The sequence below is a fragment of the Heterodontus francisci genome, chromosome 32 (genome assembly GCF_036365525.1).
Source record: "Heterodontus francisci isolate sHetFra1 chromosome 32, sHetFra1.hap1, whole genome shotgun sequence".
In the NCBI taxonomy this organism is placed as follows: domain Eukaryota; kingdom Metazoa; phylum Chordata; class Chondrichthyes; order Heterodontiformes; family Heterodontidae; genus Heterodontus; species Heterodontus francisci.
The window spans coordinates 36,823,489-36,849,863 of NC_090402.1; the positions used below are offsets into that span (position 1 = coordinate 36,823,489).

At 43.0% G+C, this 26,375-nt stretch overlaps 1 protein-coding gene across 10 annotated transcripts in view; it reads right to left on the minus strand.

Annotated features, from left to right (window-relative positions):
- The window catches only part of LOC137347765 (astrotactin-2-like), a 1,864,757-nt gene that overhangs the window by 708,618 nt on the left and 1,129,764 nt on the right, over positions 1 to 26,375 (minus strand). For all 10 annotated transcript variants that reach the window (XM_068012699.1, XM_068012698.1, XM_068012697.1 and 7 more), the window contains 2 exons: positions 21,397 to 21,521; positions 20,270 to 20,374 (listed from right to left, as the gene is read on the minus strand). In XM_068012699.1, the coding sequence (XP_067868800.1) occupies positions 20,270 to 20,374; positions 21,397 to 21,521 (230 nt within the window). The remainder of the gene's footprint in view (positions 1 to 20,269; positions 20,375 to 21,396; positions 21,522 to 26,375) is intronic.

Below are 26,375 nucleotides of genomic sequence, written 5' to 3' on the forward strand. Positions count from 1 at the left end.
TATAATGGACTCTAGCATTTTCCCCACTACTGATGTCAGGCTAACCAGTCTATAATTCCCTGTTTTCTCTCTATCTCCTTTTTTAAGTAGTGGGGTTACATTAGCTACCCTCCAATCCGTTGGAACTGTTCCAGAGTCTAGAATTTTGAAAAATGACCAGCAATGCATATACTATTTCTAGGGCCACTTCCTTAAGTACTCTGCGATGTAGATTATCAGGCCCTGGGGATTTATCGGCCTTCAATCCCGTCAATTTCCCTAACACCATTTCCCTACTAATACTGATTTCATACAGTTCCTCCTTCTCACTAGACCCTATGTTCCCCAACTTTTCTGGGAGGTAATTTGTGTCCTCCTTTGTGAAGACAGAACCAAAGTATGTATTTAATTGGTCTGCCATTTCTTTGTTCCTCATTATAAATTCCCCTGTTTCTGACTGTAAGGGACCCACATTTGTCTTCACTAATCTTTTTCTCTTCACATATCTATAGAAGCTTTTGCAGTCAGTTTTTATGTTCTCTGCAAGCTTACTCTCATACTCTATTTTCCCCTTCTTAATCCCTTTGTCCTCCTTTGCTGAATTCTAAACTGCTCCCAATCCTCAGGTTTGCCGCTTGTTCTGGCCATTTTATATTTCTCCTTCTTGGATCTAATTCTATCCCTAATTTCTTTTGTAAGCCACGGTTGAGCCACCCTTCCTGTTTTATTTTTGCGCCAGACAGGAATGAACAATTGTTGTAATTCATCCATGCACTCTTTAAATGCTAGCCATTGCCTATCCACTGTCAACCCTTTAAGTAACATTCCCCTATCATAGCCAACTCGCATCTCATACCTTCATAGTTTCCTTTATTTAGATTCAGGACTCTAGTCTTGGAATCAACTCTCTCACTCTCCAACTTAATGAAGAATTCTATCATGTTATGGTCGCTCTTACCCAAGGAACCCCGCACAAGAAGATTGTTAACTAATCTTTCTCATTACACAATACCCAGTCAAGGATGGCCTGCTCTCCAGTTGGTTCCTCGACGTATTGGTCCAAAAAACCATCACGTACGCAATCCAGGAATTCCTCCTCTACAATATTATTGCTAATTTTGTTTGCCCAATCTATATGTAGATTAAGATCACCCATAATTACAGTTGCACCCTTATTGCATGCGTCTCTAATTTCCTGTTTAATGCCATCCTCTACATCACCACTGCTGTTTGGGGGTCTATATACAACACCCACCAATGTTTTCTGCCCCTTGGTGTTTCTTCGCTCCACCCATACAGATTCCACATCAGGATTCTCTGAGCTAATATCCTTCTTCACTATTGTATTGATTTCCTCTTTCACTAACAACGCTACTCCACCTCCTTTCCCTTTTTGCCTATCCTTCCTAAATATTGAATACCCCTGGATGTTCAGTTCCCATCCTTGGTCATCCTGCAGCCATGTCTCCGTAATCGCAACTATATTATATCCATTTACACCTATTTGCATGGTTAATTCGCCTACCTTATTGTGAATACTCCGCGCATTGAGACACAATGCCTTTAGGCTTGTCTTTTTAACATTCTTAGTCATCTTAGCATTATTTCGCACTATGGCCCTATTTGTTTCTTGCCCTTGATTTCTATGCCTTCTACTTTTGCCTTTTTGTTTCCAGTCTTTTGTTTCTATCCTTGTTTCCACTTCCTCCTCAGTCTCCCCGCTCAGGTTCCCATCCCCCTGCCATTCTAGTTTAAATCCTTCCCAACAGCATGAACAAATGCCCCTGCGAGGACATTGGTTCTGGTTCTGCCTGGGTGTAACCCATCCCGCTTGTACAGGTCCCACCTTCCCCAGAACCATTCCCGATGCCCCAGGAATCTAAATCCCTTCCTCCTGCACCATTTCTCCAGCCACGCATTCATCTGGTCTAATCTCCTGTTCCTATACTCACTAACATGTGGCACAGAAAGTAATCCTAAGATTACTACCTTTGAGGTCCTGCTTTGTAAATTAGCTCCTAACTTGTTAAATTCATCTTGCAGGACTTCATCCCTTTTTCTACCTATGTCGTTGGTACTGACATGTACCACGACCACTGGCTATTCACCCTCCCCCTTCAGAATGTCCTGCAGCTGCTCCGAGACATTCTTGACCCTAGCACCAGGAAGGCAACATACCATTCTGGAGTCTCATTTGTGGCCACAGAAATGCCTGTCTGTTCCCCTTACAATTGAATCTCCTATCATTATTGGTCTCCCAGTTTTTCTCCTTCCCTCCTGTGCAGCAGAGCCATCCGTTGTGCCACAAACCTGGCTGTTGCTGCTTTCTCCTGGGAGGCCATCCCCCTTAACAGTATTCAATGTGATATATCTGTTTGAAAGGGGAATGGCCACAGGAGACTCCTGCACTACCTGCCTGCGCCTACTACTCCGTCTGGTGGTCACCCATCCCTTTTCTGCCTGTGTAGCCATTACTTGCGGTGTGACCACCTCACTAAACGTGCTAGCCACGACGTCCTCAGCATCGCGGATTCTCCACAGTGAATCCACCCGCAGCTCCAGCTCCATAATGCGGGTAGCCAATAGCTGCAGATGGATACACTTTCTGCACACATGGTAGTCAGGGACACTGGAAGAGTCCCTGATTTCCCACATAGCGCAGGAGGAGCTTATCATGTGTGTGAGCTCTCCTGCCATGACTTACCTTTAGATTACTTAGTTACTCCCTTTAAAAAATACTAATTACAGTAGGGGCCTTGTTCTACTCCAAACGCTACCCACTACAATCTAAAGTCCATAAGAAATTACACTAATTAAAAAAAAACACACTTTAGTAGTACTCACCTTATCACTTATGCGGTAGATTTTGAGTTTTTTTTTAATTTCCCCTTTTTTTAAAGCTTTGGAATGCAATAACAGCTGTTACTTACCCAACCAATCAGCTTACAGATTTCCCGTGATGTCACTGTAAGTCTTTATTTACTCTTTTGAATCTCAGCGTGCGGAGACACAGACAGAGCCTGCCACCGCTCCAGTCTCCAGGTAAGTAAGGGCCTCGAGCCCCGCTCTTTCCTTTTCAGGTCCCGCTCTGGATCAGCCTCCTCCCAGGTCCGCCTGCCGCCACTCCGGTCTCCAGGTAAGTAAGGGCCTCGAGCCCCGCACTTTCCTTTTCAGGTCCTGCTCCAGATCAGCCTCCTCCTCGGTCCGCCTGCCGCTGCTCCAGTCTCCAGGTAAGTCTTGGGGTTACTGTTGTCCAGAAACTTAACTGGACCAGACATATAAATACTGTGCCTACAACAGCAGGTCAGAGGCTGGAAATTCTGTGGCGAGTAACTCGCCACTCCCCAAGGTTTGTCCACCATCTACAAGGCACAAGCCAGGAGTGTGATGGAATACTCTCCATTTGCATGGATGAGTGTAGCTCCAACAACACTCAAGAAGCTCGACACCATTCAGGACAAAGCAGCCCACTTGACTGGCAACCCACCCACCACCTTAAACATTCACTCCCTCCACCACTGGTGCACAGTGGCAGCAGTGTGTACCATATACAAGATGCACTGCAGCAACTCACTGCAACTCCATCAACAGCACCTTCCAAACCCACAACTTCTTCCACTTAGAAGGACAAGGACAGCAGATGCATGGGAACACAACCATCTGCAAGTTCCCCTGCAAGCCTCTCAGCATCCTGACTTGGAACTATATCGCCATTCCTTCGCTGTCGCTGGGTCAAAAATCTGGAACTCCCTTAGCACTGTGGGTGTATCTACACCAAATGGACTGCAGCAGTTCGAGAAGGCGGCTCAGCACCACCTTCTCAAGGGCCATTAGAGGTGGGCAACAAATGCTGGCCTTGCAGTGGCGCCCAAATCCCATGAAAGAATAAATGGAAAGGCAAATTGTGATGTTAGTGAAGACTGGTAAAGGTCAGCCAAGTCCCTCCCCCACCCATTTGCATCATTACATATGAGAAAAAAATCAAATTTCACAAATAATTGGAGTTTTATTCCATTCCCTACTCTTTTACAATTAAATGTTCTCCTTTCTTCCACAGTAGCTGGTTTACAAAAGCAAATTAGTACAGCTACTGGAAATCTGAAACATAAACAGAAAATCCTGGAAATACTTTGCAGGTCAGGTAGCATCTGTGGGGAGAGTGACAAAGTTCCTTAAATTAGAACTGGACAAAGTTAGAAATGTTAAGTTTTAAGTAAGTACAGAGGCAGGAAAAGAGAGATGGGAGGAAAGAATGAAAGTGGAGTTCTATGATAGGGTGGAAAGCAGGAGTGCTTAAACCACAAGGGATGATGGTGCAAGGTGTAGGTGGGTGGGTAGTGGGACAAGAAAGAAACAGAAGATGGGTCTATAGTAGTTTTAAATGTCAATAGCACAATCATTATCAACAGCTGCTGTCAAAAAATGGGAGCAATGGTTATGATCTGAAATTGTTGAACTCATTGTTGAGTCTGGAAGGCTGTAAAGTGCCTAATTGAAAGATGAGGTGCTGTTCCTCCACCTTACGTTGGTTTGTGGAGTGTTTGTGGCCTTGGATGGTGAGAAGGTAGGAGGTTAAACGTTGGGTTCCATAGTATCTTCTACACTTGCAACGGATGGATGCTATGGAAAGGGGAAGGGGCATTGGAGGTGATTGAAGAGTGGACCAGAGTGTCATGGAGGGAATGGTCCCTTCGGAATACTGAAAGGAGAGGGGTGGGGAAGATGGTGGTGGTGACATGCTGAATGTGGCAGAAATGGTGGAGGATAATTTGTTGAACATGGAGGCTAGTGGGGTGAAAGGTGAGGACCAAAGGAACCCTGTTGTGGTTCTGGGAGAGAGGGGAAGGGGTAAGAGCAATAGTGCGGGAAATGGAACGGACATGGCTAAGGGCCCTGTCAACCACAGTAGAGGGGAATCCTCGGTTAAGGGAAAAGGAAAACATATCAGAAGCATGGTCAGAATAGATGCAACAGAGATGGAGAAACTGGAAGAATGGAATAGAGTCCTTACAGGAAGCTGGGTTGGAGGAAGTGTAGTCACGGCAGTTGGCTTATAGTAAATATTGGTCGATAGCCTATCCCCTGAAATAGAGAGAGAAGTTGAGGAAGGGAACGTGTGAGTCAGAGTAGGACCATGAGAAGGCAAGGGAAGGGTGGAAAGTGGAAGCCAAGTTATGACACCTTCTAGTTTGGAACAAGAGCAAGAGAAGGCACTGATACAGTCATCAATGTCCTAGAAAAAGAGGTGAGAGAGGGGACTTGAGTAAGACTGGAACAAGGAATGTTCTACATATCTCACAAAAAGGCAAGCATAGCTAGGACCCATATTGGTTTCCATTACAACACCTTTTATCTGGAGGAAGTCAAAAGAAAAGTTGTTCAATGTAAGAACAGGTTCAGCCAGGCATGGGAAGGTGGTGTTGGATGGTGGCTGGTTGGGCTTCAGTTTAAGGAAGAAGGACCCTCAGGCCATCCTCCTGGGGGATAGAGGTGTTAAAGGATTGGACATCCATTGTTAGGCCTGGAAAAACTGGAATCTGTTGAAGTGGCAGAAGGAGTCAGAAGAGTTCACAAATGTAGGTGGGAAGAGACTGGACAAAGGACATAAAATAAGAGTCATGATAGGAGGAAAGCAGTTTCTTAGAACAGAAACCGGCTGGACCAATGGGTCTACTTGGGTAGTTCTGCTCGTGGATCTTGGGAAGGAGGTAGAAGCAGGCTGTGTGGGGTTAGGGGCTGAAGAGATAAGAAGCTGTGGAGGGAAGATCTCCACAGTATATGAGGTCAGTGGCAGTTTTGGAAATGACTAGTGTTCTATTACCATTAATTTTTGCTTTGTACCATCATCCCTTTTGTTGTTTAATCACTACTACTATAAAATCTGGGCCATTGTCTCTCTCTCTGCAGATGCTGTCTGACCCACTGTGAATTTCCAGCATGTTCTGTTTTTATTTTAGCAAATGAGTAATTGAGCTGTGCAAACCAGGGAGGTATACCTGTCCAATCCACAGTCAACTTCTCTTAGCTAGGGCTATTGTTCAGATATCATAATTGGTTTCAGTGCCTGTGGGTTAAGGAAGGGAAAATGGGCCAGAAATCCCAATTCTGATCATTAATCAGCAATCCCAGCTGGAAATGTGCATGTGTGGAGTTTGTGTGAGGACAGGATTTCAAGCAAGACTGGCTTGGGCTCAGCTGTGATCACCCGGCAATCAAATAACTCCCAGCACTCACTACTGAGACTTATATATGATTCTTGGCTACAATCAAGAGGTTTTAGATTATGATCCAGCAAGCAGTCAGTGCCTTCAAGTGAGGGAGAAAGTAATGGAAAGGATGGCACATTCTATGATGCTATGAATGATGGTGCTCCTGCACCCACTCTCATCACTAGATATCAAAGAGTAAAACACTTGTGTTGCACAGCTAAGGAAACCTGAGGAACGACGCAATTTGAGTGATCCAAAACCACTGGTGTGAATTAAAATCCAAATTAGTCTGTCATCCTTTTCATGTCTTGCTAATTGGTACTTAAGGTGGGGGAGGGAATAATGCTCGTGTATAATTACTGAAAAATGCCAAGTGTTGGCTATTTGCTGGGTAATTAAAAGAATGGATGCCATATGTAAGCATTGGAGTTAAATCATTAAAAGTTTAATGCTAAATATGTTGTTCTTTCTTATTGCACCAGCCTCAGCCAAAAGCAATAATGGGGGCTGGGTGGCAAGGGGATGGGAGGGGTGGCGATGAAAATTCTTAGGCCATATGTTGGATAGTTTGAGTGAAACTGCGCATGTGCATAAACCACGGTGCATTTTCAACAGAAAATAATGAAGCTTTTTGAGGATGGATCCTATTCAAAAATAAATTCATGAAAATTAACAAGAAAAGTATCAACAGATTTTTGCTTATTAAGGTTGAATTAAAAATAATTAAGTAAAATTCATGCAGTATTTAAGGAGCTCTTGACTCTAAATCAGAACTGGAATTACCAAAAAATTGTTAGCTACGGCACTGAACAGAACCATGGGTAATACATGCTGTTCACTTTTAACATTGATCCTAGTCTACACTAAGAGTAATGTACTTGTTTAAAGCGGAGGAAAAATAACCTCTTCATTTACGGTGTTATAATTAAGTTCCTTCTCTTAGTGGGGATTCTTTATATAATCGAGCACTGATCCAATATTGATACCCAATATTGAAAGCTGAAAAATAGTGATAAAATCTGTGCATTACTGAAGTATTGTAGTGCTTTGACGAGGTGCCGAAGGCACATCAGCTGAGATGAGTGCTGGTGCTGGCGCCCTATTTAAAGTGCTGCCAGCCCTGCTTGAACTTCTGTTTCACTTGGTGGGTTTGATGCTGGTTTGCTGCTGACTGCAGACCCTCTGCTGGTGTGCTGCTGTGCTGCTGACCCCCCTGTCTGGACTGCCTGTGCTGACCAAGACCTCATAAGGCCAGGAGCTGACTGGGAGCAAAGAGGGACCATGTCGTAACATAAGAATAGTAGCAGCAGTAGGTTATTCGTCCTCTCGAGCCTGCTCCGCCATTTAATAAGATCATGGCTGATCTGATTGTGGCCTTAACTGCATTTTTCTGCCTGGCCCCTTTACTCCCTTGTAGATCAAAGATCTGTCTAACTCAGCCTTGAATATATTCAATGATCCAGCTCTCTGGGTACAGAATTCCAAAGATTAACAACCCTCTGAGAGAAGAAATTCCTCCTCATCTCCATCTTAAATGGGAGACCCCTTATTTTAAAACTGTTCCCCCTAGTTCTAGATTCCCTCAGGAGAGGAAACATCCTCTCAGCATCTACCCTGTCAAGCCCACTCAGAATCTTATCTGTTTCAAAAATCACTTCTCATTTTTCTAAACTCCAATGAGTATAGGCCCAACCTGCTCAACCTTTCCTCATAAGGCAACTCCTTCATCCCAGGAATCAACCTAGTGAATCTTCTCATCTGCCTCCAATGCAAGTAAATAAGGAGACCAAAACTGTATGCAGTATTCGAGGTGTTGACTCACCAACACCCTGCACAGCTATAGCAAGACTTACCTACTTTTATACTCCATTGCCCTTACAAAGGCGAAAGACACTGGCTGTCTCCACATTTAGCAATGCCTCCCTTCGGATTCTCCACCAGGCCGTAAGGGAAAGACGGTAGGTCCTCTCCCCAAGTGATGGCAGGATAAAAGCCTCCTGCTGACCAAGAAAGTCTGAACGGAGATCGCCGAGGAGGTCAGCAGCCATGGGGACACCTCTGAATCTGAGTCCAGTGTCGCAAGAGGGTCAATGATCTCCTTCCCTCTGTCGAGGTAAGTTCTCCATACCCATCTCATCTTTGGGGCTTGCATGTGGTCCCACAGGAAGAAGCGCAACATGGTCAGGGAGTGACTGCAATGGGGGTGGCAAGGATCTGAGGCAGCACCAGATCATGTCAGATTCATGGTTGCATCTTCAAGACAGCTGACCTTCTGTCCTAGCTTAGCTCCCTCACGCCCCTTGAGAGTGGATGTGAGGAATAGGCATTCGGGAGCCCCCATTAGAGGCCAAAGGGCTGTCACCAGAACAAGTATCCAGTTGGTCTCTGTGGAAAGACTAACAGTGTCCCTCTTTTGCTCACAGGAGACAATGGCCCACAACCCCAGGAAAAGGGCGAAGATTGGAGGTGGGATCCCGAACATCCAAGAACTGACCCCGGCCGAGATAGAGGTCCTGGAACTAGTGGGCTCCCAGGGTAGCCATTCCATGGCAGATGGGGAGACTGTAGTGTCCAGCAAAGAGCGTGAGGAGGCATTGTGTTCGTGTGCCCACCACCACACATTACGCATGGTTGGCATGGGCAGATCCATGCAGCAGAACCCCTAAACATTTGTGTTTTCTCATGCAGGTCATGGCACCTCAGAGGGAAGATCATCTGCTAGCACCACTGGAATCCCATTGTCCTTTGAGGAGGAGGGGGAAGAATCTTCAGATGATGCACCCTCCACCAGCATCAATACTTTGTCAGTTGGTATGCGCTTGAGCTTAGATGCAGGTTGCAAGCGGGTGAGAGCACCACATATGCCTCTGAAGCAGTGACAGGCAAGGCCACTGACAGCTGGAGGACTGTGGGAGGCCTGGCCAATGCTGGGCCTCTAGTGTCAGCAGCTCAGAACATGCTGGAATTGCAGAGAGAGATAAGGGAACATATGGCAGAGCTGTCAAGAGGCAATGCGCAGTTATGTGCGGATAATGGAAGAGTCCATCTATGCCATAAGTGCTGCCATGTCTCAGGTGTGTAAGTGCATAGCTCTCTAAATCGAGAGGTTGGCAACCCTCCTGGAGACCAGATCCCAGAGTTGCGCACACATCTGCAAACCTTTGCCTTGGCCAGGAGCTCAAGGCAACAGTGGCAAGGAGGATGTGGTGCCTGCAGTCTTCGACAGGTCCTGATTCTTCTCTGGTCAGCAAGGAGGCTCAAGCGAGCCTTAAAAGGGAGAAGGAGAGGCTGACTTCTACAGCTGGGGGAACCCCTCAGGGCACTCTGAGTGTTGACAGCAGCTCCTCAGCCCCTCCACCAGTGGCCCCAGCTCAAGCAGCTGCAACGACTGAGGAGACTCCTGCACCTGTGCAGGAAGCCCTCAGCCAGCCAGGGCCTTCCAGGCCTTAGGCAGCCAGAAGACACCCGCCAAAGTCGTTTCCAAGCCACGGGGCAATATGTTCAACAGCCTGCCTCCACCTCAGCTGCCAGCATTGGAGGAGAACTTCATAGAAGCTCACGGAAGTGCGTGAGGAAGAGAACCTAGACGCACTTGGGGTTTCATGGATGTGTGCAACTTGGTCTTGTTATTGGATATTGTGAATGTTTAAATAAACGGAAATCACTTACATTGTTGAGAATCTCATGTTTTCCCTGCTGCCCTGTCAGATGTCACCTTCACCCTTTCTCCCTCAATGGGCTGTCTGTGCATGGTCATCTTCTCAACTCTGTGAGTGCGCCAGGTGAGCCTGGACACAAGGCGCGGGAGTGTGATAGGAAAGAGGTGACACATAGAATACAGTGAGGTGACTCTTTATTGAGTTCATTTTGAACAGGCATCATAGCAGGAACCAGCTATGTATGAGATTGTCCTGAGCCTCACTTGCGTGTCTCTCAAAGACCCTCACCTCCAGTACACGGGCTTCATCATCCTGCACTGCCTGCTCCACATCCTCCTCGTCAGATGAAGAGTGGTGTTCAATCATATTCTCTTGATGCAAGACCTCCCCTCCATTGTGCTAGATTGTGCAGAGCACAGCAGACCACCACGATACATGAGACCCTCGCTGGGGCATACTGCAGGGCTCCACCGGGTCGAAAGAAGCACCATAATCGCATCTTCAGCAGCATAATGGCCTGCGCGATGGATACTAGGGTGGACCCGTGGCAGATGTTGTACCTCTCCCTTGCTGTAGTGCGAGGGTTTGTCACAGATGTGAGTCACCATGTTTTCAATGGGTAGCCCTTTTCCCTGAGAATCCATCCCTGAAGGCAAGCGGGTACCGGAATAGCTGTGACACCTGGGACTGCTAAAGTGTGTAGGCATGTGGCAGCTTCCTGGGAAGCAGGCACACACCTGCAGGAAACACTTTCAGTTGTCACAGACCAGTTGAACATTGATGGAATGAAAAGCCTTCCTGCTGTTGAAGGCTGTTGGCTTCTCCATGGGAGCCCTGATGGCCATATGTGTGCAATTGATGACACCTTGCATCTGGAGAAATCCAGCGATGGCCCGGAAGCCAATGGCCCTCTCTGGCAGACTGACAGGGCTATTCCGGTACCACACATAATCTCCAGCCCTCTTGAGCAAGGCATTGGTCACCTCATTGATGCCGCAGTGGGCTGCAGCCTGGGAGACCCTACACATATTCCCAGTGAATCCCTGGAAAGAGCCTGAGGCATAAAAATTGAGTGCCATGGTGGTCTTCAGGCCCACAGGCATTGGATGTCCACCAAAATCATGGGTTGCACCTCATCCTGCAGCATGGTGCATATTGTCGACGACGGCCTCCCTGGAGAACAGCAGTGTTCGCTGACCCTGCTGCTCAGACATTTGGAGGTAGTTGAGGCGAGTCCAGTACGCTCTCTGCATGCCTTTCTTGGCATGCTGCCTGCTGTTCCTCCCCTAGTCTTTCTTCACCAGCTTGCCCAGCTGCCACCTGGCCTTGCTTCCCTCTGAGTCACTGTTGTGCAGCATGGGGGTCTACAAAAACTGTATGTATCAGACCCATGCCAGCTGGTCGCTCCCCCTCCTTTGCATTGTCCCTGGAGAGAGGGAACCTTCCCCTTGCCATTCCCCCCTGAACACGAGCTAAGCCCATCTTCTCCCACTCTTGTCATGAGGGCTGCACCATTGTTGGGCAATGGTTGCCGCTCCCCCCTGTTCCCCTTCCTGCATTCATCCAACGCTCCCCATGGCTGCTTTCACCGAGCATCACTGAGGCCTCACCTCAAGTACCACACCTTTAACTGCGTGGGGATCAGAAGGCATATGATCCCCGTGCGCAGTTGATTAAATTCAAAACCCTTCATAAAATTGGAGTAAGAAATTGCAGTCCTGCCATGTCATAGCGTCAACCCTGCCTTGGACCTTTCCTGCTGCTGATAAAATCCAGAACCGATGTCATAACATTGGGTTTCCGGCGAGTGTGTCCCTTCCCATTTTCCGGCCTCCAATCCTGCTCCTGTTGACCAAATAAAATTTGGCCCAAGATATACAGCATTCCAGGTGACATGGTTTCCTGGCACAGGACTGTTCTGGTTTAGCTTTTATACTGTCCAAAGTTTCAACCCTACCCCATAAAATAAATGGAGAAGCTTTAGAATGACCAAGTCCCCACTTTTTCAGCAACATTGCTGCAGAGGTTCACAGGAAAGAAATGGTCTCCATCTAGTGGAAAATTTCCTGCACTATCCCTTTTCTTAAGTTAAGCATTTCATGATCCATTTCAAACCAATTTGCAGTCTTGCATTATTCATCGGGTTGGATTAGTTGGGCTTCATGGCCTTTTCCTGCTCTAAAAATACTTCTGTACTTTATTTTGCATTTGTACATACTGCTTTGAAGTCAATCTCAATACAACCTCATCACACTTGGTTCTCCCAATGGAAAATACATGTACAAATTCATGATCAAGTTTTTGTTGCAGATCAAGGCTGTGGTAGTTAACAGTTCGATTTTAAATTGTAAGATAAACTTAATTGGTTTGTTCAGCTTCAATTGATTTAAAAATAATTATGAACCATGCTTCCAAAAGCGGAATAATTTGGACAGTTAATAATCTACTTTGAGACTTTGGGATCAATTTTTCTCAAGCCATTAATGCCCGGGGTATGCCACATTTGTGGGAGGTAATCCAACAGAGTAAGGGGCAGAGGTCCAGTGCAAGCCACATTCTGGTGGCCTGGTGGTGGGGAAGGGGCAGTGGTGGCTGCAGGATGCTCTCGGTTGAAATGGAAATAAAATAAAAGTCAAATAACAAAAACACATGAAAAAGAGAGAGCATTCAGAATAGAGAAGAAATGGCAGTTGGGGAATTGGATGACATTGGGAGGACCTTTCCGAAGATGCACTGGTTAGCACATGTTCTCAGATAATTACCCCCACTGAGAAAAAAGGGTGCAATTGTTTCTCAAACTGTTTTCTTCAACTTATTAATTGTCCAATATTATGGCAATAAAAGATGAATAGCTTTATTAATGCAACAGTATTTGATTTAGTGTCAAGGAGGCAAAATTCCTGCTATGATGAAAAATAAATTCATCCTCATTTTCCTCTGTAATTGAAGTCCCATTAACTTTTTTGAAACAGCATGCTTTGAAGCAATGTATGCAACGTGATTTTATTTGCGGGTTAATAATTACAGAGGAAAGAAGCATGATCCCATGTTTTCCAGAAGAATTGTAACCCTCATGGTGTATATTTTTATAAATTGCTAGTCCAAGAAGCTTGGAAATTGGCTGAGCCTGTCAGCAGTCTGAGGAATAAACTAGTTCGATTGATTTTGATTAATTGTAACATATTTTAAGTGGATTTATTTTCCCTGTAAGTCATGGATAGATACAATGACAAGCCAAAATACACTTCTCATTTTAAAAATAATTATAAATTCCTGCAATCGTAAGCATTGATATCATCATCAAAACTGGTCTGGACAAGTTATTCTGCCCAGTGAGTTGCACAAAATAGAGATACAGCCATTAACCCAGTGTGCTCCGATGGGCCTGTCATTATATCAATGTATATTCATCCTGCTTTCCCTGTTATATCCTAGTCTGCCAGAACCGTTGCAATTCTTCAATCTTTTCTTTGCATTTACTGTTGAGAATTGTTCCACATTGCTTTTTTGATTTGCATACATAGAATCATAGAGCACAGAGGATCAGGCATCAGCTGAGGAGAGAGAAACAGAATTAACATTTCAGGTTGATGACCATTCATCAGAGTTCTGACGAAGGTCATCGATCTCAAAATGTTAACTCTGTTTCTCTCCAGCAGATGCTGCAAGACCTGCTGAGCATTTCCAGCATTTTACATTTTTATTTCAAATTTCCAGTATCTGCAGTATTTTGCTTTTGCAGCATAGGAGGAGGCCATTCGGCCCATTGTGCCTGTGTCTAAACGTCTGCAAAGGAAACCTGACCGAGCCCGAATGCCAGACCCAGAAGTGCGACCTGATCCAACCCGAACCTGACACATGTTGTCGGGTCCCGTCGGGGTCGGGTCGGGTAGCAGGCCTTTACGCATGTACTGATGTACAGGCCTGCTACCCGGCCCGACACCGATGGGACCCGACGATATGTTTTGAGTTCGGGTCGGGCTGCACTTCTGGGTCCGGCATTCGGGCTCCGTCGGGTTTCCTTTGCAGACCTGTACCTCACATATAAGGCTATCCAACAGAGCATTGCAGTGCTTCACCTGTGTCAGCTCTTTGAAACAGCTGTCCAGTTGCTCCCACTCTTATGATCTTGTGCCCTAACCCTGAAAGGTACAATGACAACCCAAAATACACTTCCTATTTTAAAAATAATTATAATTTCCTACAATAGTGTTTATTTCAAGTATATATCCAATTCCCTTTTCAAAGTCACTGTCAAATCTGTTTCCACCACCCTTTCAGTCAGTGAATTCCAGATCATAACTTGCAATATCAACAAAAAAATCAACTCCCCTTTGGTTCTTTTGCCAATTATCTTATAGCTGTGTGCCCTGGCTACCAACCCTCCCACCATTGAAAACAGTTACTCCTTACTTATTTTACCAAAACCCTTCATAATTTTGAACAGCTCTATTAAATCTTCCCTTAACCTACTCTGCTCTAAGTAGAAGAATGCTGATTTCTCTAGTTTTTCTAGACAATTGAAGCCAACATTTATTGCCCATCCTTAATTGTCCTTGAGAAGGTGGTAGTGAGCCACCTTCTTGAATATATTTGAGTGGCCTGCTGGACCATTTAGAGGGGGGGTTAAGAGCTGTGGATCTGGAGTCACATATAGATCAGGCTGGGTAGGGACGGCAGATGTTCTTCCCTGAAGAATAATAGTGAACCAGATGGGGTTTTACGACAATCTGATATTTTCATGGTCACCATTACTGATACTAGTTTTTTATTCTCGGTTTATTTAATTAAATAAATTAAATTCCCTAGCCACCATGGTGGGATTTTTGAACTCATGTCTCCAGATCATTTGTCCAGGCCTTTAGATTACTAGTCTAGTAACATAACCACTGGGCTACGATACATTAACAGCACAACCATTTCAGGGCTTTTCAGGCTTGTTTAAATTTTCCTTACATAAGCAATAAAAACTCAGTTGGTTAATTTTTGTAAAAAAATTGTCATGTCAGTAATTGTCTGTACAATTTAATTAGTTATGAAAAAGTCATTATACTTCATACACCTGAATAGGTTTAATAAAATCCTACAACATCAAAGTAATAGATGTTGCAAGTGCTTATTTATAACAACTGATTTCATAATTTTATAAATATAAAAAGAAATTCCATTGAAATGTGATTTTATTTGCGCTCTCTAGATGAGCGATGGACTAAAACAGTTTTTCTTAATGAGATATAATTGCTGCAGGGCTGATCAATTTGTCCAATACTGTCAGATTTTTTGTTTGCATACAACACCAGTGAAATGGGAGAAAAATTAAATTATACTCAGGTAAAATAATGAAGCATCTTATTGATTAAAACAACAATCCCTCTATGTATTATTCAGTGGAATTAATTTGTGCAAATAAGATGCAGGATAAAACATGGAAAGGTTGCACTGTAAAGAATGCCTCAAACTAATGTGCTATAGATGTGAAATCCTGATCATGCATCATATATTGGGAGAAATCCTTGAAAAATGGCACAAATGGCTACTTATGCCATTCCCCTTTGGGTTAATGCAAAAGTTACTCTGGGAAATTGGGGAACCTCCATAGATTTACTACCCCAAAGTGTACAGTCTCCATTACCTGATGTAGTGAAATGGGCCTCTCTTACACACCCCACTCCACCCACCTCCCCCGCTCCCACCCCAGTTTGTAGATAATTAAAAGCTCCCAACATTTAATTGTACATAAGAAGTTTTAAATTCTACTTGATCTATTTAGATTGCCTAAGCAAGTTCTAAGCATGTGCAGATAAATGAGAAATTCTTGAGAAAAATGTTGGCTGCCTGGCTCCTAGAACCAAAACCCTGATCCTGTTAGTCTTCTGACCCAAAGATAGCATCAGAACTGTGTGGATAGTAAATTTTACCTGGTTCTGAAAATCTAGATAACAAGTACTTATCCCACTGATTCCAGAACCCTGGGTGTGTGAAATATCAGTTAAAAATGTTCATTTGCATTTTAAAGAGATTACTGCAAAATTGAGCCCTGAAAACAGGAAAATTGCGGAAAATAATTGAGAGTGTCGATAATTGAGGTTCCACTGCAATAAGCACAGAAAGCTCATGCAGCCGAACAAGAGGGTACAGAATCCTAAAGGTCAAACTTAGAATAAACAAGTGAAATAGGTTTCCAGGATAGGTGTTTAAGGTCAAGATGCAGGACTCCTTTAAGAAATAATGTTCTAATGGGAAGAAATGCAGATGGTTAAATGAGAGCCAATGGATTGAAAGGCCTTCCTCATCCAAACTGGCATTGTGAAAAACAAAATGAAAGTTCCTCCTGCTGATAAATTTCACAAAAAGTCTGGCATGAGTACAAAAAACAACTCCCACTTTTAGATGCAGCAATCATTTCAGTAACATCATTGTCAGGACAATTTCACTCGCATAATGTTCAATCAGAATGTTCAATTGTTGGAATTCACTCAGTGTCTTGTTGAAAGGAGTTTCATAGAATGATAAATGTTGAGACCATGTTCAATTCAAATTTTAATTAAAATTTAGTAATTGTCAAAATTATAAGTATTCTGCAAGCATAAATTAAAGTGGCTGACCAAAACTCAGTGATCCAAAATAATATTCAAATACTACACACATTTTTTGATTCATTCTCAGGTCGTGTATTTTGCTGACCATTCCTAGTGGTCCGCAGAAGGTGATGATGGGTCTTCTTGAAACATTGTAGTGATTTGATACAACTGAGTGGCTTAATAGGCCACTTAGGAAGGCAGTTACGAGTCAACCATGTTGAAAAACAGGAGAATTATTATGCAATATATCAGTGTTGATAACTTTTTTAAAAAGCTTTAATTACTAATTGAAATACCTCTAAACAATTGAAATTTTTAAGGTAAGGTGAAATAATAGTGGGGGACTCTAATTTTCATATAGACTGGATCAATCAAATTGGCAAGGGTGGTCTAGAAGATGAGTTTGTGCAGTGTTTTTGTGACAGTTTCCTGGAGCAATATGTTGTGGAACCAACTAAGGATAAAGCTATTTTGATCAAGTATTGCGTAATGAGGCAGTGTTAATTAGTAATCTCTCAATAAAAGATCTGCTGGCAAACAGTGATCATAATACAACTGAATTCCACATTAAGTTTGAAAATGACATACTCCAATCACAAACAAGAATCTTAAACTGAAAGCCAATTACATAGACACGAGGAGAGTGCTGCCTGAGGTTGATTGGGTAAGTAGACTAAAAGGTATGGCAGTAAATAAACAGTGGGAAACATTAAAAAATAAAAATGTTCAACAAAAATACATTTCATTGAAAAATAAAAACTCAGCAAGAAAGATCCATCCCTGGCTTACTCAGGAAATTAAGGTTAGTCTTAGACTGAAAGAAGAGGCTTATAATGTTGTTAAGAATAGTAGCAAGTCTGAAGATTGGGAGTGTTTTAGAAACCAGCAAACGGCTACCAAAAAGTTGATGAGGGGAAAATAGAATATAAGAGAAAACTAGATAGGAATATTGAAACAGATTGTAAGAGCTTTTAGAGGTATATAAAAAGGAAGAGAGTAGCTAAAGTAAACATTGGTTCCGTAGAAGCAGACACAGGAGAAATTATTGTGCGGAATGAGAAAATGGCCGAGACACTGAACAAATATTTTGTGTCTGTCTTCACAATAGAAGACACAAGTTGCATACCAGAAATAAAGGGTAACCAAATGGCTAAAAAGAGTGAGGAAATTAAGGTAATTAATATCTGTAGAGAAAAAGTATTGGAGAAACTTAAGGGATTAAAATCCGACAAATCCCCAGGACCTGATGACCTACACCCTAGGATTCTAAAAGAGGGAGCTGTGGAGATAGTGGATGCGCTGGGTATGATTTTCCAAAATTCCCTGGATTCTGGAATGGTCCCAGCAGATTGGAAGTTAGCAAATGTAACACTGCTGTTCAAAAAAGGAAGGAGAGAACACAGGGAACAGAGGGTCAGTTACCCTGACGTCATTGGGAAAGCACTGGAATATATTATTAAGGAAGTCTTAAAAATGTACTTAGAAATCATAGTGTGATCAGGCAACGTCAACATGGTTTTACAAAAGGAAAATCGTGTTTAACAAATTTATTAGAGTTGATTGAGGATGTAACTAGTTGGGTAGATAAAAGGGAATCAGTAAATGTAGTATACCTGGATTTCCAAAAGATAGTTGATTAGGTGTCACAAAAAAAGTTAATACACAAGATAAGGGCTCATGGAGTTGGAAGTCATATAGTAATAGAGGATTGGTTAACAGTCAGGAAGCAAAGAGAAGGCATAAATGGGGCATTTTCAAGTGGATAGGCTGTGACTAGTGAAATGTCGCAGATCAGTGCTGGGGCCTCAGATATTTACAATCTATGTTAATGACTTAGATGAAAAGATTGAGAAAAATCTATCTAATTTTGTTGTTGATACAAAGGTAGGTGGAAATGCAAGCTGTAAGGAGGACACAGAGAGGGTGTAAAAAGATACAGATAGGTTAAGTGAGTGGGTAACAAGGTGGCAGATGGAGTATAATGTGGGAAAGTGTGAGGTTATTCATTTTGGTCATAAGAATAGAAGAGTAGAATATTTTTTTAGAAGGCCTGTAACTTGTAAATGTTAATGTTCAGAGAGACTTGGGTCTGATCGTGCAAGGAACACCGAAAGCTAGCATGCAGGTGCAGCAAGCAATGAGGCAGGCAAATGGAATATGGCCTTTATTGCAAGGGACTGGAATACAAGAATAAAGAAGTCTTGCTACAATTATGCAGGGCTTTAGTGAGACCACACTTGGAATACTGTGTGCAGTTTTGGTCTCCATAGTTTCCATTAGAGGCAGTACAGTGAAAGTGTAATAGATTGGTCCCTGGGATGAGAGGGTTGTCCTATGATGAGAGGCAGAGTAAATTGAGCCTATATTCTCTGGCGTTTTGAAGAATGAGAGATGATTGTAGTGTTCGATTTATCTGGGTTTGATTGCATTAGTCTGTCCACTGATCAGTGTTTGCTGTGTTTGATTGTCTAAGCCTAGTTGCAAGTGAAACTAGAAAGAGACACAGAGCTAGAATGTTCTAGTAACTACAAGTGTGTTCTGAGAAGACATTGTACTGAGATCCTGTAAGTGCTGGGATATTTTAAAGTGCTGTAAATAAACCAGTTGCTGATTTAATACAAGTGTGTTATCTGCATTGCTCTGAGATAAATCAGATAGATAATATCCAGCAACCCGGCATAAATATAATAGTGAACTCATTGAACCCCCTTCAGAATCTTGTAAGTTTAACAGGGTAGTCACTGAGAGGTTTTTTCCGCTGGCTGGGCAATCTAAAACACGGGGGCACAGTCCCAGGATAAGAGGCCGCTCATTTAGGACTGAGATAAGGAGAAATTTCTTCACTCAGAGTTTTCTACCCCAGAGGGTAGTGGATGCGCCATCACTGAATATATTTAAGGCTGAAATAGACAGATTTTTAGTCTCTCTAGGAATAAAGGGTTATGGGGAGTGGGCGGGAAAGTTGTCCTGAAGCCCAAGATCAGCCATGATCGTATTGAATGGCAGAGTAGGCTTGATGGGCCGCATGGTCTACTCCTGCTCCTATTTCTTATGTTCTTAAGTGTTTGAATTTTGATCCATAATGCTTTGACTTGATTTAGGCAAATATATCCAAATTTCACAAGATATGCTGTGATTAAACTCTATGTAATTGCAACTTAAACCGCCTCATTTGGTGAATCTATTCAGCTACATTTTCTGAAAAAAAGCACCAACAGATCAGGGGTTTCAAACTGCAAACCATGAGCTGCATGTGGTCTCTGGGCCCTTGCAATCCAATCACTGAAGTCCATGAAGTTCAGTTCTATTTGTACTTGTATATTGCTCAGTAATTTGTCCTATTTGTATTTTGTGAGCCCAGAAGATGGGAAAGGATCATTTACAGCAATGTTGCCTCAGTGGATGTATTCCATATCAGAATATCAAGATTAGTTATTGCCAGCTATGTGAAATATAGGCAAATTATTGGGATCATGGATTATACCTCCATGAATGCACCTAAACTGAACACTCAACTAAAAATGCTCAGACTTTCTTGCAGTAGCCAATGTACTGTTTACTTGCAGTCCATTTCTCTTTCACTGTGGCCCCTGGCATATTTGTTGCTCGAGTGGCTCCTGTCCTTTGGAACTCCCTGCCTAGACTTTTCTAACCTGCCTCTCCTTCCCTGCTTTCAAAATCCTCCTCAAAATCTTGATTGCCCACTGTGGCTTCAACCCTTCATCCTTGTGAATTTTGTTCAGTTAAAAAATTTTCATGCTCTGCTTGTGGCACCTAACACCTTTGAATCATTGCATTCACATTCAGCAAAGTTCTTCATTTATATGTATTTTATTTTTACCTGCAGATTGTGTTATTGAACTGAGCTTAACCTTGTACAAATTGCTTCTAACTCTCCATTCCTGCACCATGGGATAGCCAGTAGCCTCGTTGTATTTGGCATCACCTGGAAAACAAACCATTTTTTTTTTTACTAATTACCAAATCAAAGCACATTAAAGTCTGAGTTTGTAATTCAAGTGTTGTGGCCTGGCATATTGGCTAGCAATGAGCTGTGATTCGAGTGTTGTAACACATAATGCTGGGTGTCAATGAGCTGTGTGGTTTGAGTGTTATGACCTGCCATGCTGGCTTACAACAAACAGTGTAGTTCAAGTGTTGTGACCTGGCATGTTGGATTCCAATGAGCTGTGCAATTTGAATGTTTTGACATGGGATGCTGTTTCCAATGAGTTGTATGGTTCAAATGTTGTGATGTCGTATGCTAGCTTCAAATGAGCTGCGCCACAAAGTGGCAGGAGACAAGTTTGCTGCTCCAATTCTCGACATGAGTTCCAAATCTCAGCAAGGTATTCGAATAGAAAGTAAGAAATAAAGGCGTTGCCTGGCTTTGTGGGAGAGATCCCAAAGGGAAGTGAAGAAAATATGTCACAACTTGGAATCGAAAGAACAATAAAATGAGAAACACACTGTGGAACTTTCAGAATCATTTCATTCAAGTTGCGACTGAAAATTATATTGAAAAAAACTGTAGTAATAATTCTTCTATGTTTCTCAATGAAATTAAGAGAAACCGTTACGTTGCACTGTGACATCTTTCTTGTGTGGCTACAATTGAAGTGTCTGCATGTCAGTGAACAATCCCTTATAACCTCATTTAATATGACAGTAGCAATGAACAATAATTAAAGTGCAGGATTGCATGAAGAGGGAGTACTTTCAACATAAAATTAGTTACTCAAATGCTTAATTGTATTTCACTGAGGAAAGTCAGAAACTGGTTTTCATGTCCTGATGCAGGCACCTCCAGTGAGCAGGACATTTCACTCTGCGCGCACACATGTTCTGTATTTTTTGTGGAATATTTAGTGTACAGTGGTTTTCTTTAATGCCCATGTGTACACACAAGTCTGCAAGCATATCCAGGCAGGCAGTCAGCAGAACACTATCAATACACAAGATGCTTACCTGTGAGGAGCTGGAGGTTGGGCAATGGCTCAGAAAGAACTCCTCGACACTGCTCTTCCACAGGAAGGGGAATGACAACTAATCCATCAGCAAGCTGAGGGAAATCCTTCATGAAATTATTCTCCCTGTATGAAGGAAGCAGAGATTGCCAGAAGTTGATTTATATTAGAAGGACCTAACAGAAATAGATCTGCAATCTGATTTCTTTCTCAAAACAACCAAGGCAGCTAATAATTTGGAAGAAATGAATGAACATCACTAGTGCAATTAGAATATTATTTGATTGGTTTTATTATAAGTATTTTAATAGAAAATAATATAGAAAGTGCAAAAAAGATTTATAAAGATGATACCAGAAATCAGAAGTTATACCTATCAGAAAAGATTGAACAGGCTGGGTCTCTTTTCTCTGGAAAAGAGAAGGCCAAGGGGTGACCTGCTGGATGTCTTTAAGATTATAAAAGGTTTTGACAGTATGAACATAGAGATGTTTCCACTTGTGCAGGGGATAAAAACTAGGGGCCATAAACATAAGACAGTCACTAATAAATCTAATCGAGAATTCAGGAACAACTTCTTTACCCAGAAAATGCTAAGAATGTAGAACCCGCTACAACAGCATAGATGCATTTAGGGAGAAGCTAGATAAACAATTGGGGAAGAAAGAAATAGAAATATATGCTGATAGGGTTCGATGAAAAGTGGTCGTAGGGTGCTCATGTGGAGCATAAACACCGGCTGAGACCTGTTGCAGCGAACGGCCCATTCTGTGCTATATATACTAAGTAATAACAGGATTCAGCACGCGGTTTTCAATGCAGTATAGCCAATATAGTGGAATTTTAGTTTATTTCCACCATTGCAAGCGAATTTTTCAGCCACTATGCATCTGCATTTGGAATTCTCTTTCCAAACTGCTTAAGCTTCTCCTTCTCTTCCAACCTCTCCTAATCACCTAACCATTCAACTGTACCTTCAGTTTCTCCTGCACCCCTTAGTTCTTGCCTGCTTGGTATTTGCCTCTCCCCATTGCAAAATGCTCTATATTTGAGGAATGCTACTGTAAATACAATTTATTGCTGTCACTCTGTATTTTATTCTGGCAATTTCCATCACTAAACCTACAAGGTGGGCCTGGTCATCACAGCATATCTGGAAGAATACCCATGTTCTGACACAGTACAAGATAATGGCCAGTTCCAAACAGGAGGTAAACTACCAAACAATGAGATGACAAAGGGAGAAGAATTGCTCCAGTTGTTAACTGTTGCAAGCACTGGTTGGACACTGAAATCATTTAAAACATCAGGCAGCAAGAAGCTGGCAGGATGCCTGCATTGTAGTCAATGACTATGGGTGGGTTAATCATGCATCGTCCATTTTAGAGAGCTATAAAATTTAGTTCCCCGGATTTTCAAATGTGTAAGTTGCCCGAGTGCAAGATATTGAGAAATATTCGATGGTGCAAATTTGGTACATTTTTATAGATTAGTAATTATACAATTATTCTCCAATAACAGATTGCCCCTTTTAGGTTTGATTCAAACATCATAAAGCTTGTTGAAACTTGGGGTTGAATTTTTAGGCCCTATTGGAGGCAGGTGGGCAAGTAAATACACACCATTGGCTGGCATGCGGGTTCCCTGGCTCCACATCCCAGCCGCCCCCCCCCCCCCCCCCCCCCCACCACCTCCCCGGCCATTTTCCCAAAAGCAGGATGAGTGAGGGGATGGTGGCAGAGCTAACTGTCCACAAGCGGCAGGTAGCCAATTGACCTAGTTAAAGGCCTATTAAGGCCTATCGTCGGAGGTCGACTGGAATTTTTCAGGTCCCTGGAGGCATCAGCAAAGAGTGCAGCTGCCTGGAGGTGGTCTCTCAGTGGCAGATTGAGGGAACCAGTGCTCCAGGCAGGCATGGAGGCCCTCCTTGCCTGCCTGGCTTCAGCTGCAGACACCCTATGGAAGGCTTCCCCCTCCACAATGATGGCCTGGCTGCTGAGGGGAATTTTTTACTTTAGAGTTAAAAAATTTGGAGAGAGGGTGCCTCCATCTTGTGGTGGGCCCTCCCTCACTTATCTTCTGAGCTGGAGAGCCTCCTCTTCGCCGTCCAGCTTCGAGAGCCTGCCCGCCATCCTTAATTGGACGGCGAGCCAGCCCATTTGCCATTAATTGGTCAGTTCAGGGAAAATTACAGCTGGTGACTGTTTCCCACACAGTTTGGATTTCTGACCCCCATTTGACCATGATAGTGGGGTCCTGACACCTGTGGGAAAAATCCTGCACTTAGTCATCTGTAAGAGTTCTGTGAAATTCAAACAAAATATTTAATTGCATAAATTTCTGCCCCATCAAACTCACTTCTTAGAAAACACTAAAGTGTTCCTTTTTTCTGTAAATTATGCACAAAAGATGATTTTAAAAATACAAATTAGAAGTCTGAAACATTCACAATGAATTTACGAAACTGAAATAACACTCACATAAACCTAAATTACAGTATGCATTACTGTGAAAAATGCTTGGAGGCTTCAATTCAACTATATTTCAATGCAACCCAATCTGCAAAAGACACTTACTGTGGTAGATTATACTGTTCAGTAAATATGAGCCTCAGATACTATAATTATGCTTACCAGCACAATAATGCACAGCCTCTGAAGCTCATCACATTTCACTAAATACAGTGTGATTTACATTCGGGAGGTAGTACTGCCAAATGTTAACATTTAATGAGACACTCTAGCTTGAATTGTGATTTTGTGAAGGCAGATAATTAAGAAACACTTGTGAATCTGTAGTCTTACTTATTTTCTTTTTTTAAAATGTAAATTCCTTCTTTTCTTCTAATCCTTTTACAGCACACTCTGTTCCCTGGTTGAGAGCACAGACTACCAACCTACTATCAGGCCCCTTGCTAACGTTATCCTTAAATTGACTCCCAACAGATATCTTGGCTTCAAGTTGCATCTCCTTTCTTATTGTTTCTATGTTTCCCTGAATGGCAGATTCAGCAATAAAGAGCTGTACCTAGCACTCAGTGGCACAGTGAATAACTACACGATGCTACTGTGCCACCTTCGTAGCTTTTAACATGTTTATTTTTCGTCTCCTCAGCGATGGAAGCAAAAGGGTTAATAAGGGTTAATGAAAATTCAGCTTGGTCAAGGCAATGTACTTCATATAGTGCAGGATATTTGATCCAAATGTAATATTTAGAAGTCTATCAACAAACTGAAAAGAAAGGCTTGGATCTATATAGCACCTTTCATGAAGTCAGGACAATCCAAAGCACTTTACAGCCAATGAAGTGCTTTTTTTTTAAGCTTCACCACTGTTGTGCTGCAGGTAACATGGCAGCCAATTTGTGCATAACAAGGTCCCACAACAGCAATGTGATAATGACCAGTTAACCTTTCTTTTTATTGATGTTGAAGGATAAACATTGGACAGGACACCAGGGGAAACTCCCCTGCTCTTCTTCTAAATAGTGCCTCGAGCTCTTTTATGTCCACCTAAGAGGGCATACGGGGCTTCAGTTTAATGTCTCATCCATCAATACTACACTGGAGTGTCAGCCTAGGTTTTATGCTCAGGTCTCTGGAGTAGGATTTGAACCTGCAACCTGCTGACACAGCAAGAGTGCTACATGCTGAGCTACAGCTGACACCCATAGAGTCATAGAATTATACAGCATAGAAACAGGCCCTTCAGCCCATCATATCCCTGCCGGTCATCAAGCACCTAACTATTCTAATCCCATTTTCCAGCACTTGGCCCGTAGCCTTGTATGCTGTGACGTTTCAAGTGCTCATCCAAATACTTCTTAAATGTTCTGATGGTGCCTGCTTCTCCCACCTCTTCAGGCAGTGCATTCTAGATTTCAACCACCCTCTGGGTGAAAAATATTTCCTCAAATGCCCTTTAAACCTCCTGCCCCTTACCTTAAATCTATGCCCCTGATTACTGACCGCTCTGCTAAGGGAAACAGTTTCTTCCTATCTAACCTATCAATGCCCCTCATAATTTTCTATACCTCAATCATGTCCCCCGTTAGCCTTCTCTGCTCTAAGGAAAACAACCCTACCCTTTTCAGTCTCTCTTCATAGCTGAAATGCTCCAGCCCAGGCAATATCCTGGTGAATCTCCTCTGCACCCTCTCCAGTGCAATCACATCCTTCCTATAGTGTGGTGACCAGAACTGTACACAGTACTCCAGCTGTGGCCTAAGTAGCATTTTATACAGCTCCATCATAACCTCCCTGCTCTTATATTCTATGCCTCGGCTAATAAAGGCAAGTATCCCATATGCCTTCCTAACCATCTTATCTACCTGTGCTGCTGCCTTCAGTGATCTATGGACAAGTACATCAAGGTCCCTCTGACCTTCTGTACTTCCTAGGATCCTACCATCCATCTATATTGTCCTGTAATCAAAGGCTTTCCTCTTCACTATTTACACCACCACCAATTTTCATGTCATCTGTGAACTTACTGATCATACCTCCTAGATTCATGTCTAAATCATTAATGTACACCTCAAACAGCAAGTGTCCCAGCACCGATCCCTGTGGTACACCACTAGCACCGATCCCTGTGTTACACCACTGGTCACAGGCTTCCACTCGCAAAAACAACCCTCGACCATTACACTCTGCCTCCTGCCACTAAGCCAATTTTGGATCCAATTTGCCAAATTGCCCTGGATCCCATGGGCTCTTACCTTCTTAACCAATCTCCCATGCGGGACCTTATCAAAAGCCTTACTGAAGTCCATGTAGACTACATCAACTGCTTTACCCTCATCTACACATCTAGTCAAGGCCTCGAAAAATTTAATCGAGTTAGTTAGACACGATCTTCCCCTGACAAAGCCATGCTGACTATCCCTGATTAATCCTTGCCTCTCCAAGTGGAGATTAATCCCGTCCCTCAGAGTTTTTTTCCAGTAGTTTCCCAACTATTGATGTTAGACTCACCGGC